This window comes from Mustela nigripes, chromosome 13 (genome assembly GCF_022355385.1).
Source record: "Mustela nigripes isolate SB6536 chromosome 13, MUSNIG.SB6536, whole genome shotgun sequence".
NCBI classification, from domain to species: Eukaryota; Metazoa; Chordata; class Mammalia; order Carnivora; family Mustelidae; genus Mustela; species Mustela nigripes.
The window spans coordinates 141,797,821-141,814,840 of NC_081569.1; the positions used below are offsets into that span (position 1 = coordinate 141,797,821).

The window sequence follows — 17,020 nt, forward strand, 5'->3', positions numbered from 1 at the left end:
AGAGTAGTGGATGGTACTTCTGCCCTCCTAGAGCTTTCCTTTTCACAGGGACAGGCAAAAAGAAGAAAGAGTATAGTGGGGATGATGGCAGTGGTTTCTGGCCCTGGGAGAGGGAGATTGTAGGTGCAGAACTCGAGTGGCCTGTAGAAGGCCTTCACCCCAAGCAGTGCCTGGACCCGGTGCAGCAGGTTGAAGAGATGGGGACCCCTTTGCGGTTCCCTCCAGATGCCCCCACTTTGCTAACCCCTGAGGCAGCACTTAGCCAGCTCCCATGAGCATTGCATGGTTGGTGTGCGTGTTATCAGGGCATTTTTAAAGACACGCATTTCCACTTACTTGGGAGAATCCGAAGTTCTATAGATGTTATACTCCTTCTGCTACTTCTTTTAAATATGTTGCCTGTCAGACTGGACTGTCCTATGGTTTTTTTCTTTTTAACAAATGCCCATGGGGTGCCTGGGTGGCTCAGTCATTAAGCGTCTGCCTTCAGCTCAGGTCATGATCCCAGGGTCCTGGGATTGAGCCCCGCATCAGGCTCCCTCCTTGGCAGGAAGCCTGCTTCTCCGTCTCCCACTCCCCCTGCTCTCTGTGTCTCTCTCTGTCAAATAAATGAATAAAATCTTTTAAAATGTCCTGAGAGAGAACTCAGGTACCATGCAATTCACCCATTTCAAATACACGGTCCGGAAAGCGATGGTGGAGAGGCGGGGCGCACAGGTGGGATCCAAGGAGTGAAGCTGGAATGTGTGCGGGACGGGGATGTGGGTGCACCCCGATATATGTAGTGGCGGGGGCACTGAGCAGTTGGAAGTAATGGATGAATTAGATGTAAGAGATGAAAACCGTAATCGATGTACATAGCAAAGTGGGTCTGGGGCCATTGAAAAGAAAGCAGTAGTAACGGAAAGATGGTGTCTTTTTGGTATTTTACAGCTGCTCTGTGAGTTCGGAGGAGCAGTACTTCCTGTGAACTTTGCACTTGTCTCTGTCTGCGCCGTCACCCCAGCCCAGTTACCAGCAACGCTGCTCTTCCTCGCTCTGGCTCACTTTCACTCTCTGTCCCACAGAGGTTTTCACTCTTAGCTGAGGGCAGGGAAGTTCAACCATAGAACATTTCTTTCTGTAGAATTCAGATCTTAACCGTTGTCTGGGTCCCGCTCACCTCACGATGTTTCGCAGAACACGGTTTGTGGTGGCTTCGGCAGCAGCGTAGTGGTGGATGCTCAGACAGGACAGTGGCTGCGTTCCGGGATCCAAGACTCTGGAGGGCCCACATCTGAGCACTGCAATATGGCAAACACTGGAAGAATGATGGTCAGAATGTGAGGTCCGCTTGTAAGTCAGCGGCCAAGTTGACCCAAGTTAAACGAAAAGAGCAGATCCCATTTTTAATCGGAAGAGTGTGCAGAATCAGCTGTTGGGGTACCAGCAAAAATACACATGCATTGATTTGCTTGTTTGTTTCTCTGATATTTTTAGTGATGTTAAAGATCTTGTAGAGTCGGTCGCCAGGGGTGGCGCAGTTGGTTAAGCAACTGTCATGATCCGAGAGTCGGGGAATCAAGTCCCGCATGGGGCTCCCAGCTCCGTGGGGAGTCTGCTTCTCCCTCTGACCTTCTCCCCTCTCATCTTCTCTCTCTCAAATAAATAAATAAAATCTTTTAAAAATAATAATAGGGGCACCTGGGTGGCTCAGTGGGTTAAAGCCTCTGCCTTCAGCTCAGGTCATGATCCCAGCATCCTGGGATCAAACCCCACATCGGGCTGTCTGCTCAGCAGGGAGCCTGCTTCCTCCTCTCTCTCTCTCTGCCTGCCTCTTTGCCTACTTTTGATCTCTGTCAAATAAATAAATAAAATCTTAAAAATAATAATAATAGGGGCGCCTGGGTGGCTCTGTGGGTTAAGCCTCTGCCTTCGGCTCAGGTCATGATCCCGGGGTTCTGGGATCGAGCCCCCCATCGGGCTTTCTGGTCAGTGAGGAGCCTGCTTCCCCCTCTCTCTGCCTGCTTCTCTGCCTGCTTGTGATCTCTGTCTGTCAAATAAATAAATAAAATCTTAAAAAATAATAATAATATACAAGCCCATGATTTTTAGTATATTTACAGAATGTGCAGCCATCATCACATCTCATTTTTTTTTAAGATTTTAAAGATTTTATTTATTTACTTAAAAGAGAGAGAGATCACAAGCAGGCCTGATGTGGGGCTCGATATCAGGACCCTGGGATCATGACCTGAGCCAAAAGCAGAGGCCTTAACCCACTGAGCCACCCAGGCGCCCCCACATCTCATTTTTTTAGAACACGTTCACCCCCTAAAAAGACCCATACCCAAGAATAGTCACTGCCGTTGCTCCCTAACCTGTCACCCCCAGCCTCTGGCAACCACTCACCTACTGCCCATCTCTATAGATGTGTCTCACCGGACGTACCGTATAACTAGAATTCTGGGGTATGTGGTCTTCCTGCACTTAGCGTAAGGCTTCCAAGGTTCATCCAGATCGTAGCCTGTGTCACTGCTTCTCTCTGTTGCTCTGCAGTATTTCCGTGCATGGACATGTACCACGTTTCGATGGACCCATTCATCTGTGGGTGGGCATCTGGGTCATTTCCACTCCATGGCAGTTGTAACGCCGCTGTGAGCATTGGTGTCCAAGCTGCCTTGGGCACGTCTCTTGAGTATTCACCCGGAGTGGGGCTGCCAGGCCCTGTTTTCACTGTGTGTGTTTATTTATTTGATGGGAGAGAGGGAGCACTAGCAGGGGAAGTGGGAGAAGGAGAAGCAGGCTTCCCACCAAGCAGGGAGCCCGATTCGGGGCTTGATCCCAGGACCCTGAGATCATGACCTGAACCAAAGGCAGACGTTTAACCCAGTCACCCAGGCCCCCCCCCCAATTTATTTTCAAATTAAAAAAAAAAAAACAAAAAAAAACTTCTGATAGACAAGGATGAAAAGGAGCAGTAGCCACGGGGGAGCTCCAGGCATGGGGACTTGTAGGCCTGAATCACATAAACTCCATTATCTCTTCATTTCAGTCATTTTTTAAATATAATCAGCCATCTGTTTGGTTTTTTCAATTCAATTCTCTAGTTAATCTGTTTTTCAGGCATTGGCATTTTTCTCAGAGTCAACACGCTGGTAGCAAAACCACTGTTCCCACAGACACTGTGTTGACGTGACGTCACTCGAAGCCAGACCAGTTATTCAGAGGAATGTTAGCGAGCATCTTCTCGAAAATAAAAAGAGAAGATCACTTAAAGGGAAATAGCTGACAGTGTTTGTTGTCCATGACAGAGTTTGAGTTTTGGGGTGAAAATTTGAATTTTGGAAATTTGAATTTTGGAACTTGTGTCCATCAGCTTCCCAGGGCCAGGCTCTCCTGCTGAGGTCAGTGGTGGTAGGAACCCAACAGGCGAAATGAGGCCCCACCAGGAGTCTGCATAATCCAGGGAACCAGTGTTTTCCAAATGCACAATAAATAATGTTCCATAATCATTTGTGGGCCCGAGAGCCATTCAGAATGCAAGACACCCCATTGGATCTTGACACAGAGACCCCTCCTTGATAAGAAAGACCACCGTTGATCAAGTTTGGATGTAGTACCATAGAAGCCCATGTTATCCAAACGGGCTGTTGATTACTCCTCCCTTTTCCAACTACAAACTCTAAAAGACATTTTTTCTTCTCTTTTCTGTCATTCTTTTTTTTTTTTAATTATGTTGTGTTAGTCACCATACAGTACATTGTTTTCCTCCTGTATTTGAACCAAACCAGCACTCAGAATGTAGAAGCAGACATGGGAATCGGCTCTTTTCTATTAAGCCAGATAGTAAAGAGATTAGCAAAAATGGAAAAAATGCCACTCTTCTCCCTAAATTTTTATTTGTTTTAGGAAGTGCAGTTGACCTCTGAACCACACAGGTTTGAACCAAGAAGGTCCAGCCTGATGCGGGGCTTGATCCCAGGACCCTGGAATCATGACCAGAGCCAAAGGCAGACGCTTAACTGACTGAGCCACCCAGGCGCCCCAGATTTTATATGTATGTGTATATACACGTACACACAATACTGTACCATGAATGTATTTTCTCAAGATTTTCTTAGCATTTTCTTTTCTCCAGATTACCTTATTTCAAGAGTATAGTATATTCTACATATAGCACACAAAATATGTGTTAATCAATATTTATGTTATCAGTAAGGCTTCCAGTCAACAATTGGCTTAATTAGTAATTAAGTTTTTGGGGGAGCCAGAAGACCGGTGCAGGGGGTCAACCCCTCTAACCCATGAGTTGTTCAGGAGAGTCACCTGTATCCTATGTGATAGGAGATCTTGCGAAATAACTGACACGGGTCGCCTGGGTGGCTCAGTCTCCCTCTCCCATGCCTCTCACTGTCTCTCGCTGTCAAATAAATAAATAAAATCTTTAAAAAAAAAAAAAAAGAAAATGAAATTACTAATTGTTTTGAAAATCATTTTCTATTTATATATAATATATATTTATATCTATAAATATATATTTATATTGAGACAGTGGGCTTGTTATTTTTTAATAGATTCATGGGGGTGGGTTTCCCAGTTAATTTCTAAGACAGTCAACATCAACAGAAATGACTCGTAAGCAAAAGCTCTTTGGGGTCCTCAGTAATTTTTAGGAGTTTCAAAGGGTCCCAAGACCCGAGTTTGAGAACCACTTCTCCAGAAGAGCCCCGCTCAGAGGCTGCGGCATGGGCACCCCCTGGGTGCCTGTCAGAAATGCTGCTTGCCAGCCCTGTGCCCACGTGTTCCCCAGGTCGTTCTTCAGCACAGCAGACGTTTCAGAATCGCTTCCGAGCAGCCTTCCTGCACTGCCCACTGAAGCCACTGGCAGCTCTGACCTCCCTAGGCTGCAGATCCCCAGGAGGGATAGACTGGTTTTGCTTTCCCGTTTCTTCTTCTAAGTTTGGCCAGTGCTTTCCGTGAGCTCAGTAGATGCCCATTCAGTGTGGAGCTTCCTGCAGAGACAAAAACATTAAAACGAGGCGTAGTAGTGATGCCCGCTGAGGATCAGAGAAGGAATTGGTTAGATCAGAGGCAGGAGGAGCTGGGAGGCTCCAGGCACTTTGTTTGCATCAGATGGACGGCTCTGGAACTGCCCGCATCCGGGGTTCGGGGGACAGCTGAGAATGAGACACAGTATCATCCCTGACCCCGTCACCCACCCTCACCCAGGAGACAACGTATATTCCAGAGGAATACAGTGTGAGCTGTTAACAGCAGCCGCTTTGGGATGCTGTGGCTTATGCAGATTTTTCCATTTTACCATATTTCTTGTGATTTTTACTTTTCATAAGGATCATGTACCACATTATCATCAAAAACCAGTAAATAGGTTTTCTTCAAACGGCCCCCCCACGGAGCCTTGTACATACAGTGAACAGTCGTGCTGGTCTGCCAGGACGCATGTTGGGATTCCAGGGAAGACAGATCCGCCCCATTGTTTTTACCTGTACTGCTTGTAAGTGACCGGATAGTGCCTTACAGGTTTGTTCTTTTATGCTTAGGGTTCAAGTCAGCGTTTTCTGTTAAGGGCAGAGCAGTGATTCTGGGGTCCTTGGGAGAGGTGTCCGGCCCACGGCCCAGAGTGATTGTCTTGGGCTCACTTCAGAGTTGACGTCGGACGCTCTCCTTTGTCTATTTTTACATCTGATATTTACAGTGTGTTCTGGGAAGCACTGCTTGCTGTAAGGGTGAAGATATTTTGGAAATGGGAGAGGAAAACATGTTGTGAATAAAGGAGATAGTGTATTAACCAGTGAGACTTTAAGTGGTGTACAGATTTCTCTCCACTGAGGATTTAAATCATGCATTCCCCTTGTGTGTTTTCGTTGTTTTCGTTTAGCCAAAGTCACAGACATGTGGGTTAGAGACGCACATCAGCAGAGAGCTAGAAAGAGATGAAAACATATGGTGCTTTTTGAAACCCAGAGAATGATTTTTCTACTTTATATATCAGTAAGTCATTTCTTGGAGATTTGTTCCAATTATTTTGGGAGAACTTCCCTTTGTTTTGTTGGATGTTTTTAAATTATAGAAGAAAGGCATGTTTGTTTTCAGTAAGTGAGATAAATACAAAAGCATAGGAAGTGAAAGTTAATTCTTCTCCTTCCTCCCCGGCTCCCCAGTCCTGCCTGTACCCATCCCCCCTTGTAGCCAACTGATGTATTATTTGTATTATTTCTTCAAAAGGCTTCTAAGAACTTTGAGGGGGTGGCAATGAATATGTTCATTATCCTGCTTGTGCGATGGTTTCACAGACATATGCCCATCATACATGTATCAGACCCTACACTTAGCACCCACACTCAAAACACAGTCACGGTAGGTCAGTTACACCTCAGCAAAACCTGCGCATTTTTAAAGCTCCCAAGTGGAAGGGTCTGTCTTTCATCTAGGGGCACAGTGGAGAAATCACTGAGACACAAAGGGCATTATGAACTGAACTTACAGCCAAGAATTACCCTTCCATAGGATGTTTTAAAGTTAATTCTTAATTTGTGAGACTAGACGCCGGGGTGGCTCAGTCAGTCGGCCATCTGCCTTCGGCTCAGGTCATGATCCCAGAGTCCCGGGATTGAGTCCCACATCGGGCTCCTTGTTCAACCAGGAGCCTGCTTCTCCCTCTGGCTGCTGCTTCCCCCTCTTGCACTCCCTCTCTCTGACAAATAAGTAAATAAATAAAATCTTTTAAAAAAATAAAATTAAATTCTTAGTTTACATACAGCAGAGTTCTCTGAGATTTGGTAAATATGTATAATCATACAATCATCACCATAATCAAAAATAGAGAACAGTTCTGTCCCTCTCCAAAAAAGCTACTTTTGCTCCCCCCTTGTAGTCAAGGCTTCTCCTCCTCCCCGTCGTCCCCGGCCACCACGGATCTGTCCCAGTCTATCACGTTGCCTTCTCCAGAGGGTCATGTAGATGGGCTCACGTGACATGCAGCCTTTGGGGTCCGGCTTCCTTCATTGTGCATGGTGGGTTTGAGATCCACCAGCAGCCTATCCCTTGGAACCATCCAGTAGTGCCTCACTAGGTTGATGTACCCCAGTTTGCCCATCCCCTGCTGAAGGTAGGCTCCCATCTGGGGCAGTAAAACTGCTGTAAATCTTCGTGTACAAGTTTGGAACAAGGTTTTGGAACAAAGTTTGGAACAAAGGTTTTCATTTGCCTGGGGAAGGCAGAACTCGTGGGTCACGTCTTTTATGTTTAACTCTCCGAACTGCTTTCCGAAGCAGCTGTGTGCTGTCTGCACCCTCCAGCAGGCTGTGACGCACCGTTGTCAGCATTTAGGGTCGTCAGCTCCTTTATCTCAGCTTGGAATTTTTTCTTTTAAGGATTTTGTTTTGGGGGTGCCCGGGTGGCATAGTCAGTTGAGCATCCAACTCTTGGTTTCGGCTCAGGTCGTGAGATCAAGCCCAGCTTTGGACTCTGTGCTCCGAATGGAGTCTGCTTCAGACTCTCTTTCCCTCTCCCTCTGCCCCTGCCCCCTCTTCTCTCTCTCTTTCTCTCCCCCACCCAAATAAATAAATCTTTTTTTTTTTTTAATGATTTTATTTGGGGGGCTCCTGGGTGGCTCAGTGGGTTAAGGCCTCTGCCTTCAGCTCAGGTCATGATTGAAGGGTCCTGGAATCGAGCCCCGCATCGGGCTCTCTGCTCAGCGGGGAGCCTGCTTCCTCCTCTCTCTCTGCCTGCCTCTCTGCGTACTTGTGATCTCTGCCTGTCAAATAAATAAATAAAATCTTTTTTAAAAAATGTTTTTAAAAATAATAAATGGTTTTATTTTTAACTAATCTCTATACCCAGCATAGGGCTCAAACCCACAACCCTGGGATCAAGAGTCTCATGTTCCACTGACTGAGCCAGCCAGGTGCCCCTCTCGTTTTGGTTCTGATTTGCATTTCCCTAATGACTAATGATGCTGAGCACTTTTTCCTGTGGTTGTCATTTGTAGGTCTTCCTTGGTGGCATGTCTATTCAAATCACTTGCCAATGTTTTCATTGGGTTTTTTGTTTTCTTATTATTGAGCTTGAGACTTCTTTACATGTTCTAGATACAAAACTTTGCCAGTTAGGTGATTTGTAAATGTTTTCTCCCCATCTGGCTTGTCTTTTTATTTTGAGAGGGTCTTTTTTTTTTTTTTTTAATTATTGACATATAATGTATTATTTGCCCCAGGGGTTCGGGTCTGTAAATCATCAGTCTTATTTACACATTTCACAGCACTCATCATAGCACATACTCCCCCCAATGTCCATCACCCAGCCACCCCATCCCTCCTACCGCCCAGCAACCCTCAGTCTGTTTCCTGGGATTAAGAGTCTCTTATGGTTTGTCTCCCTCCCCAGTCCCATCTTGTTTCATTTTTCCCACCCCCACGGCCCCCCACCCTCCCACTCAAATTCCTCACATCAGATATCCTATGATAATTGTCTTTCTCTGATGGACTTATTCTGAGAATGTCTTTTACAGAGTTTTAGATCAGGTGAAGTCTAACTTGTGATTTGTTTTTATGGACCCTGCTTTTTTCGGTTTCATATTGAGAAGTCTTTGCCTGACCTGAGCTTAAAAAAGATTTTTTTCCTAAAAGTTTTATGGTTTTATAGTTTTACATCTCACATCTGTGATTCATTTTGGCTGAGGTTCATTTTTTTTTTTTGGCATGTGGATGTCCAAGTATTCCGTTTGTTGAGAAAACTGATCATTCTTTGAAGTGCTTTTGCACCTTTGTCAGAAGTTATTTGACCATATTTGTGAGTCTGTTTCTGGACTCTGTTCTATTCCATTAATTAGGAATCTGCTCCCAGTACCATATGGTCTTCATTACCATCACTTCATAAATTCTGGGGTCAAGTAGGGTGAATGCTTTGATCTTGTTTTTACTTTCTTAAAGTTCTTAGACTATCTAGCTTTTGTACCTTTCCATATAAATTTTAGAATTGGTTTGTTACTTACAAAATCTCCTTCAGGGGGTTTGATTGGGATTGCATTACTATGTAGATTTGGGGAGAGTGGATACCTTAGCAGTGTTGAACCTTTTAGTCCATGAACATAGTATGTCTTCATTTTGGCATTATTCGTTCTGTGGCTTTCAGCATTCGGATCTTACGTGTATTTTTTCAGGCTCGTAAAATATTTCATCTTTTGGTGCTATTGTAATTAGGGCTCTTTATATTCTGTTTTCTAATTGTTTATTGCCTCTTTTTTCTGGCAGTTCTGTCAAGTTTTACATCATGTTATTCAGAGAGTAGATATTAGTGTTTATTAGTTGACTCCTTTATCATTACAGAGTGGCCCTCTTTATCCCTGGTAATCTTATTTGCTCCAAAACCTACTCTGTCTGATTGATACAGACATTTCAGCTCTCTCCTTACTAATGTGAACCTGATATGTCTTTTTCCTTCCTTTACTTTTGATCAATTTGTTTCCTTGTGTTTAAAGAGAGCTTGTTGCAGACAGCATGGAGTTGAGTGTTATTTTTCTATTAAGTCAGACAGTGTCTAGTGGTTGGTTGGTTGGTTGGGTGTGCAAACTACTTACTTTCAATGTGAGTATTGGTGTTGTTGAGTTTAAGTCTGTTGTCCTGCTGTGTGCGTATGCAGTCCCCGGGGCGACACCTGGACTCTAGCATTGAAAGCAGGCTTGAACTAACCTCACAAATGAGGAAAGGCCTAGATTTTCTCTTAAGATTGCCACTAGGGGGGCGCCTGGGTGGCTCAGTCATTAAGCATCTGCCTTTGGCTCAGGTCATGATCCTAAAGTCCTAAGATCGAGCCCTGCATCGGGCTCTCTGCTCGGCAGGAAGCCTGCTTCTCCCTGTCCCACTGTCCCTGCTACTGTTCCCTCTCGCTGTCTCTTCCATTCAGATATTCTAATGTGCCCTTTATTAGGGTTTTTATGCTCTCTCCACTGGGGCCTTGTAACTGGGCATTGAGTTCCCAGGCCCTGGTCACTTCTGGAACTGTGTTCCTGGGCTGCTCCTGTTCATTCTGTTCCCTAATCACGTTGCTGTTAGCGGAGAGGGTGTGCTGTTTGTCTTGTAATTGTATTTCTGGTTTCTGTATCCTAGCGCAGCTGAGCTGGTCTGTTGTATGGTTTCTGCTGTTTTTTCCAGATACACTGTGACTTTTACAAATACAGTTTTCTATCAAAAATATAATGTCGATGGGCTCCCTCCCCACTTCCCCGCACCCTACCCACCCCCACGATGCATTTCAGGACTCTCAGAACCTAGTGTTTCGGACTGTGGGAGGATGAGCTCCGGAGGAGCTGAGACCCGGCCTCAGCGGCCTCACCTCTACACATAGTTGTGCGAATACAGTAGAGTACGTGCAGGGGTGGAGGAACCCGTGTGGTTTAGACGAGGAACTGAGTATCCAGCCTCGCCGACCCGTTGTCCGGGAAAGTGGCTTACCGGGGTGGTCCTCGTCTCTGGCCACCCCCCCCCAACCCGGCCGCCCCCGCCCACCCGGCCGCCGCACTTAGCACTTACGTCGTCCTCGGCTCTGGCTGTTCCCTCTGTCCGCGGCGCTGCGCTTACATCGGCGCCCGCGCGGCCTGCGCTCGCCCGCCGCTGGCCACTGTCCCAGGTACCGAAAGGCTTCGTGAGGCCGCCGCGCCGCAGGGTGTCCCGCAGCGCTGCTCGCACCTGACCGAGTAGGCGCAGCAGCGTGGGCCGGAGACTCTGCAGCTGGTTTGCGCCAGGAAGGCAGGGCGTCGAGGCCGCGGTGAAAGCAGGTGCTGCCGAATACGCAGAGCCCGTGCGCGCCCCACCGGCCGCCGTGCGCGTGCCCTACGTGCGCGTCCCCTACGTGCGCGCGCCCACGAGCACGGCCACCACGCGTGCGCGCCCTGGCCCGCTCCCCCCGGGCCCAGGGCAGAGAGGAGGCTCGTGCCCTGTGTACACGTGAGAAAACCCGAGCGTGGGCAGGATTTTCGGGGCACAGTCCCTGGCTCTGGTCGAGGACGGCCAGAAGCCTGCCCCCCCCCCGGCCTCGGGCCCTCCTGTCCTGTTCGTGCGGCCTGACCCCCCCAGCTGCGACCACAGCCCTGGGGACACTGTCACTCCGTGTGAGCTGAGCGGTTAAAATGAATCCGTCGGGTCCCCGTCTGGCCCCCAGAACAAACCGGATTCCTTCCACTTCCGCGCGTGAGGAGGACGGACACCAGCCCCCCGTGGTGTCCAGCCTGGACTCCGCGTAGCTGGACCCCTCGGCTCCCTGGACCCCGCAGCGTTTGTGCTCAGAATCCCTGAGACACAAGGACCACTTGAGGCGGCCTGTCCCGTGCCTGACGTCCTTGTCTTTCCCATGTTGGGGGTCGGCACAGCCTTTTCTGCGGCCGAGCCTCGAACTCCTGCTCCGGCCGTGGTGGGAAGGCTGTGTCTTGGGGAAGAAGCAACTTCGCGGCAGTTAGTCAGCCGGCAGGAAAACCTGGGTCTGGGCTGGTCGCCTTTGGGGACACTGAAAAGAGGATTTGGGCTGTAAAAGCCTGGTGGTCTGCCAGCCCCACAGACTCCCAACCCCACCTCTGGGGTCCGGGCTGTAGGTGACCGGACACCCCGCACGGGCTTCAACTTGACACAGGGGTCATTAGCTTTGCCACTGGTAGGCGGTAACCAGCTTCCTAGGAATCTTAACCGAGCAGGTGTGTCGGTCAGAGTCCGACCAGAGAAGCAACCAGCGAGAGACAGAGACAGCCCGGGAGATCCTTTCCCAGGAGCCTTCGGGCAGGAGCCAAGGCCGCCTCCACAGGGAGGGTTTTGTCTTCCTCTGGGAAAACCACGGTTCTGTTCTTCAGACTTGCCAGCTAAGTGGCTACAGCCCACCCACGTCCTCAGGGGTCGTCTCTCGAGCTGCAGGTAGGCTGACTGAGATGTCGACCATAGCTACAGATACCTCCACGGGTGCCGCTCGCATTTGTGTCCAATAGTAAGCCGTGATCTGTCCCATCTCGCTTTCCTGCCCCCAGTTAGTCTCTCTGGGGACAGCTGCCCCGCCTGCTGTCACTCTTCAGTCCTCATGGGCAGCCTGGCCAGTGAGGAACTATGGGGGCACCTCCTGGCCCCAAGCAGAGCAGGAGGGCAGCCCCCCCCCACCCGTGTGCATGCTCCCTTCCTGAGTGGGACTGACACAGGCTGACGTGAGTGTATCCAGGAGAGGCAGGCCTAGCGTGTGTCTGGAGCACCTCCTCCACCCAGGGACACCATGTGGGCTCTGTCCTCCTGCGCTGGGCACATGGCTCTCCTCTGCGACACCCTTTTCAAGGCACCTGCTGTCTCTGCCTTTGAAGGAGTAGAAAGAAAACCTGGCTCATGAATGCCGCACACCCATACGGGCCTCAGACTACATCTGACTCCACTCTCCACACTTTCCTAGCCCAGGAAGGAAGGGGCAAAGGCTCCTGGTGACACGGCTCATCTGCTGCCCCTCAGCAAGCCGGGGGGTGGTGTGGAGAGGGGGGCGGGCAAGTATGGCCTTTCCGGGGTGTGGGAGCTCTTGCTGTCTACTTGTTCTCTTCTGTGGGCTTGGGGATCAGAGTGCCAGGAGAGTCCTTCCCCGGGCACCAGTGACAGGATGTGCCCCATGCACCTGCCAGCACCTGTCACAGCCTTGGTCTGTTAGTCACCTGTTACGTGGGGGCCTCCTCCAGGACCCTGTTCACAGGTTCACAGGTTCCAGACCACTTTCTGCTTAGGTTTTAGGGGTATTTTATTTTTACTAAAGGTTTTTTGTTTTTTTTTTTTGCTTGTCTGGATTTCCAGCCATCTTTTGTTCCTTCCATTCCTGTGTTATCTCAGCCCCGTTGCCGTGATGCCCTGCCGCCGCTCCTCCTCTCAGACGGCACGGACGACAAATGTTTGGGGCTCAGGGCTTCCCATAGCTGATGGCTTGAAGTGGGGGCATGTTCCTTCACAGAACACAATGGTAGGGCCCGGAGTTCAGTGTCAATAATAGTAAAGATGAGAAAAGAAACACAACTGTTGGCCTTGAGCTTTAGCTCTGTCTCCATGAGACTGGACACCCTTGCATCAGGTCTGCCCAGGACCATCCACAGATCCTCCCTTCACAGTGTCACGGAGCTGAGTCTCACCTTGTGTGGCAGGTGTTTAGATGCTGTGCTGTGGGGAGTGGGGGGACAGAGGCCTTGCTGTGGTCGTGTGAGCGCCTGTCGCTCGAGCCCAGTCTTGCGGCCCACATACAGTGGTTCAGAGCCTCTGAGAGGGAACTAACCATATTTAAATTTCCTACAAAAGTAGTTACAAATTGATGATATGGAAAAATTAAACATATCACAAATTTATCAGTACATGTTGTGCGTTACTTACAGATTAATGGGCATTCAAGTGTACCTGTGCTCCTGAGAATTCTAGATTTTATGTAGAAACACCTGTAAAACCCTGACTTTTATGAAGTTTGAAATAGACAGAGCCATAACAACACACGGGTCGGGCATCCGCAGTGAAGGACAATATAAAGAAAAATGGGCAGCAAGTTGTACGAGGGGGTCACTCACACTCCAGAGAAATCTCTTCTAAGTCATTTCTTCCTGAGTCCAGATAGACGAAGACCGCAACCGTCCAGCCCCAGGCACGGTTGGTGGGTCTGGTCTCTTGGCGCCGATCGCCGGTACCTCCGGGGCAGGCGGTCAAGTCCTTCGGTCTCTGCTGTTTCCTCCATGATCTCATTCTTTTCTTCCCAGCACTACACCAGCCTCCTCGCTTGGCACTGACACACGGAAGAGACCGAGGGCTCCCCACAGCCGGCTGGCACTGGCTGGTGCTAGTTGTCTGTGAATCTGGCAGCTCAGAGTTGAGCAGGAGTCTCGGTGGCCGGCCGTCCGTGGGCCACGTTTCCTGCTGCGCTCCTGACCCCAGGTCTCACTGGGGATGCTCGCTGCTTTCGTAATCTTAAGAATAAGGATGAGCCATGGGGCGCCTGGGGGGCTCAGTGGGTTAAGCCTCTGCCTTCGGCTCAGGTCATGATCCCAGGGGCCTGGGATCGAGTCCCGCATAGGGCTCTCTGCTCAGCAGGGAGCCTGCTTCTCCTCATCTCTCTCTCTGTCTGTCTCTCTGCCTATTTGTGATCTCTCTCTGTCAAATAAATAAATAAAATCTTAAAAAAAAAAAAAAAAAAGAATAAGGATGAGCCAGATAACTGCTGGAAGCAGCTATCATTACAATTAAAGTGTTTTCTGTAAATTTTTTTAATGTTTCTTATAAATGTCTTTTTAATGTTTTCTGTAAATACCTTGAATGTCCTGGTTATGACTCAAGAATGTGTGGGTTTTAGTTTGCAGTTAACATGTTTCGAACATTACCACCTTCCTCCAATCCTACGGGAGCAGAATTTGACCCCGAGGAAGACGAGCCCACGTTAGAAGCAGCTTGGCCTCATCTACAGGTACTGAACTCTGAGAATGCCCCAGAAACAGGGGCATGAATTAAATGTGTATATTCGCGGGTTTTTCTCTAAAGCAAATGTGCTGGCTTCTAGGGCCTCACTCCAGCTTATTGCAAGTGGACCTCTGACTTTGCAAACCTGTGCATCTAAGAAAGGTATTTTAGCGGAAGTGAGAATCAAATGGTTGGTTTGTTTGGACCCCTTGAAACAAACTACAAAGATACATAATTGCCAGTATGTTGGTAATGAAAGTGACCTCCTCCCCAATAGCCATTAGGTCAAGGCCTTGTGCAGCTAGATGCTCCCCCCACCCCATTTTCAGGATGTAGATATTATGCGCCCCAAAGCTCCCCTGCTAACTTGCGCATTTGTAAGGCAAAAAGTTGATCGTAGACCAGACCGGATGCCTGAGAAGACCCTGAGCCCAGCGCAAGCAGAGTGTGTGCAGGCCACGCGCCACACCGCGGCCTGGGGCCTGGGTTGTCCGCAGGAGGGGAGATAGAGGGAAGGCTGGGAACGAGCAAGATGGGGAGCAGATCCCAAAGGGGGGCTGTCTCGGGGCAGCGTGCAAGGAGGAGCGACCCAGCCCTGGGTGACCGCGTCCGTGACCCGCTCACCCAGCCGTCCCAGCTTCCTGTCTGCCTGGCTCTGCCGGGACACATGCCCACGGTGGGTGCAGGCCCCAGCCCGCTGTAGCTGCTGCGCACTGTGGCCTCCCGGCGGCCTCGGCTGAGCGCCGGTGACCCCCACTGTGGGTATCATTTTGTTTAAGTGCTACTTCAGGCTGTAGTCTGTGGTTCTGAGCTAAATAACACAATACCGTCTTCAGTTGTGATTAAATGAAGCCATAGTATTTGGACTTAATTCTGTAGGTACGTGGCTTTTTATTAAGGCTTCATATTTTCAGAGATTCAACTCCTGGTGTATCTCTAATCTCCAGCTAATAAAATACCATGTTGTTTGACTCATTGTTGTTTTTTTCCTCCTAGCTTGTTTATGAATTTTTCTTAAGATTTTTAGAGTCTCCAGATTTCCAACCTAATATAGCGAAGAAATATATCGATCAGAAATTTGTATTGCAGGTAAGGTACTGATTAGCTGAAGCTTCAAAAGCCCTAAACTACAGCACGGGAATTGCCTGTGCACTGAGTGTCTTTTTCTCCTTGAAGCTTTTAGAGCTCTTCGACAGTGAAGATCCTCGAGAGAGAGATTTTCTTAAAACTACCCTTCACAGAATCTATGGAAAATTCTTAGGCTTAAGAGCTTACATCAGAAAACAGATAAATAATATATTTTATAGGTAAGTCAGCGTGTGGGTGACGTGTCCCTTTTTGCATGATGACGGTCGTGTTCACACTCGGTGCTCCTCCCCACCCCAAGCCCATCATTCCCTTTGGCAAGTGACTGGGGAGTGGGAGCGGCCTGCCCATGGTGTGCTGGGCAGCAGTGGCCCCCTTCTGCCTCCCCCGCCGCTCCCCGCCCTCACCCACCCCCCATCTCACCACACTGCCTTCCTCTGTGTGCGTTTTCACCCAGCTGTCCAGGGTGGGTCCACCTAGAACCCGTGCAAAGCCATCTGTCACTCCTTCCCCCTGCACGTTACTTCTTCCCCCACTGCCCTCGACGCATCTCAGAGAGCGGGCGAGAAGGAGGAGTAAGCAGGGGTCCTTAGCAGCTCTCCCAAGCTAGAGAGCTGTGCCGGAGGTCTGGAAACCCTGTCTACCTCCGGGCAGAGGAGGGCCTGTTGGAAGCAGCAGGTGTAGGTAGCACGGTCATCCCTAGGCCTGTGGGACTGCAGAGACGGGTCAGTCTGGGGAGCTGGGTGCAGAAGGTGCCCTGTCTGGGTTTACACAGAGGAGGCACAGCCCCATGGCTCATGAAAGAATGTTCCATGATGTTCCAAGTGCGGTATTCACCTTAACTCCGCCCCCTCTTGCTCCCTATCCTGGCCACAGCTTCTCATTGACTCTTAAAGTCTGAACACCCCTCAGCCCGCCTGCCACTGTCCCCACGGTTCTGCCACCACCTGAGTCACGTGGATGACTGTCCACACTTGGTTGGATGAGCCTAAGTCCTGGGCCTGGCCGGCCCCCTCATTTGTTCTCTGCTCACCTCCAGGCCCCTTCCACACAAGCGCCTCCTGGACCAGTCTTTCCGCCCGCCCTTGGCCGCAGCCTCAGAGGCTTGCAGACGCGTCCCCACGCCAGAAAGCCCCCCTGGCTTGGCAGACAGGTCTCCCCACGATGCAAGCATTGTTCTGGCTGCTTTACCACATGAGTCCAGCAACAGCTTCGCGCCTGTGGTGGCACCAGATGAAGGCTGATGCGTGAGAGACTTAATACATCTTGGCTTTCCCTGGAGAGCTCACTGCACGCAGTTTATTCTGAGAATTTGGGCTTCCCAGGTCAGCTTGCCTTGAAGGCCCCTGACCCCAGGCTGTCTCAAGGTAGTGACAGAACCCAGCAGTGACAGCCGTGTGTGTAGGTCCCCCTGTGAGATAAAGCGAACAGGTTTCACACTGTCAGGCCATGGGGCCTCAGTGAGGGTGATGTATAGGCCCTCGCCAGGAGCACCACAG

The 17,020-nt window shown here is 49.5% G+C and overlaps 1 protein-coding gene across 8 annotated transcripts in view; it reads left to right on the forward strand.

The window, feature by feature from the left end:
• Positions 1 to 17,020, forward strand: part of PPP2R5C (protein phosphatase 2 regulatory subunit B'gamma) — a 121,149-nt gene that overhangs the window by 74,983 nt on the left and 29,146 nt on the right. For all 8 annotated transcript variants that reach the window (XM_059373995.1, XM_059373996.1, XM_059373997.1 and 5 more), the window contains 3 exons: positions 14,332 to 14,442; positions 15,432 to 15,524; positions 15,612 to 15,742. In XM_059373995.1, the coding sequence (XP_059229978.1) occupies positions 14,332 to 14,442; positions 15,432 to 15,524; positions 15,612 to 15,742 (335 nt within the window). The remainder of the gene's footprint in view (positions 1 to 14,331; positions 14,443 to 15,431; positions 15,525 to 15,611; positions 15,743 to 17,020) is intronic.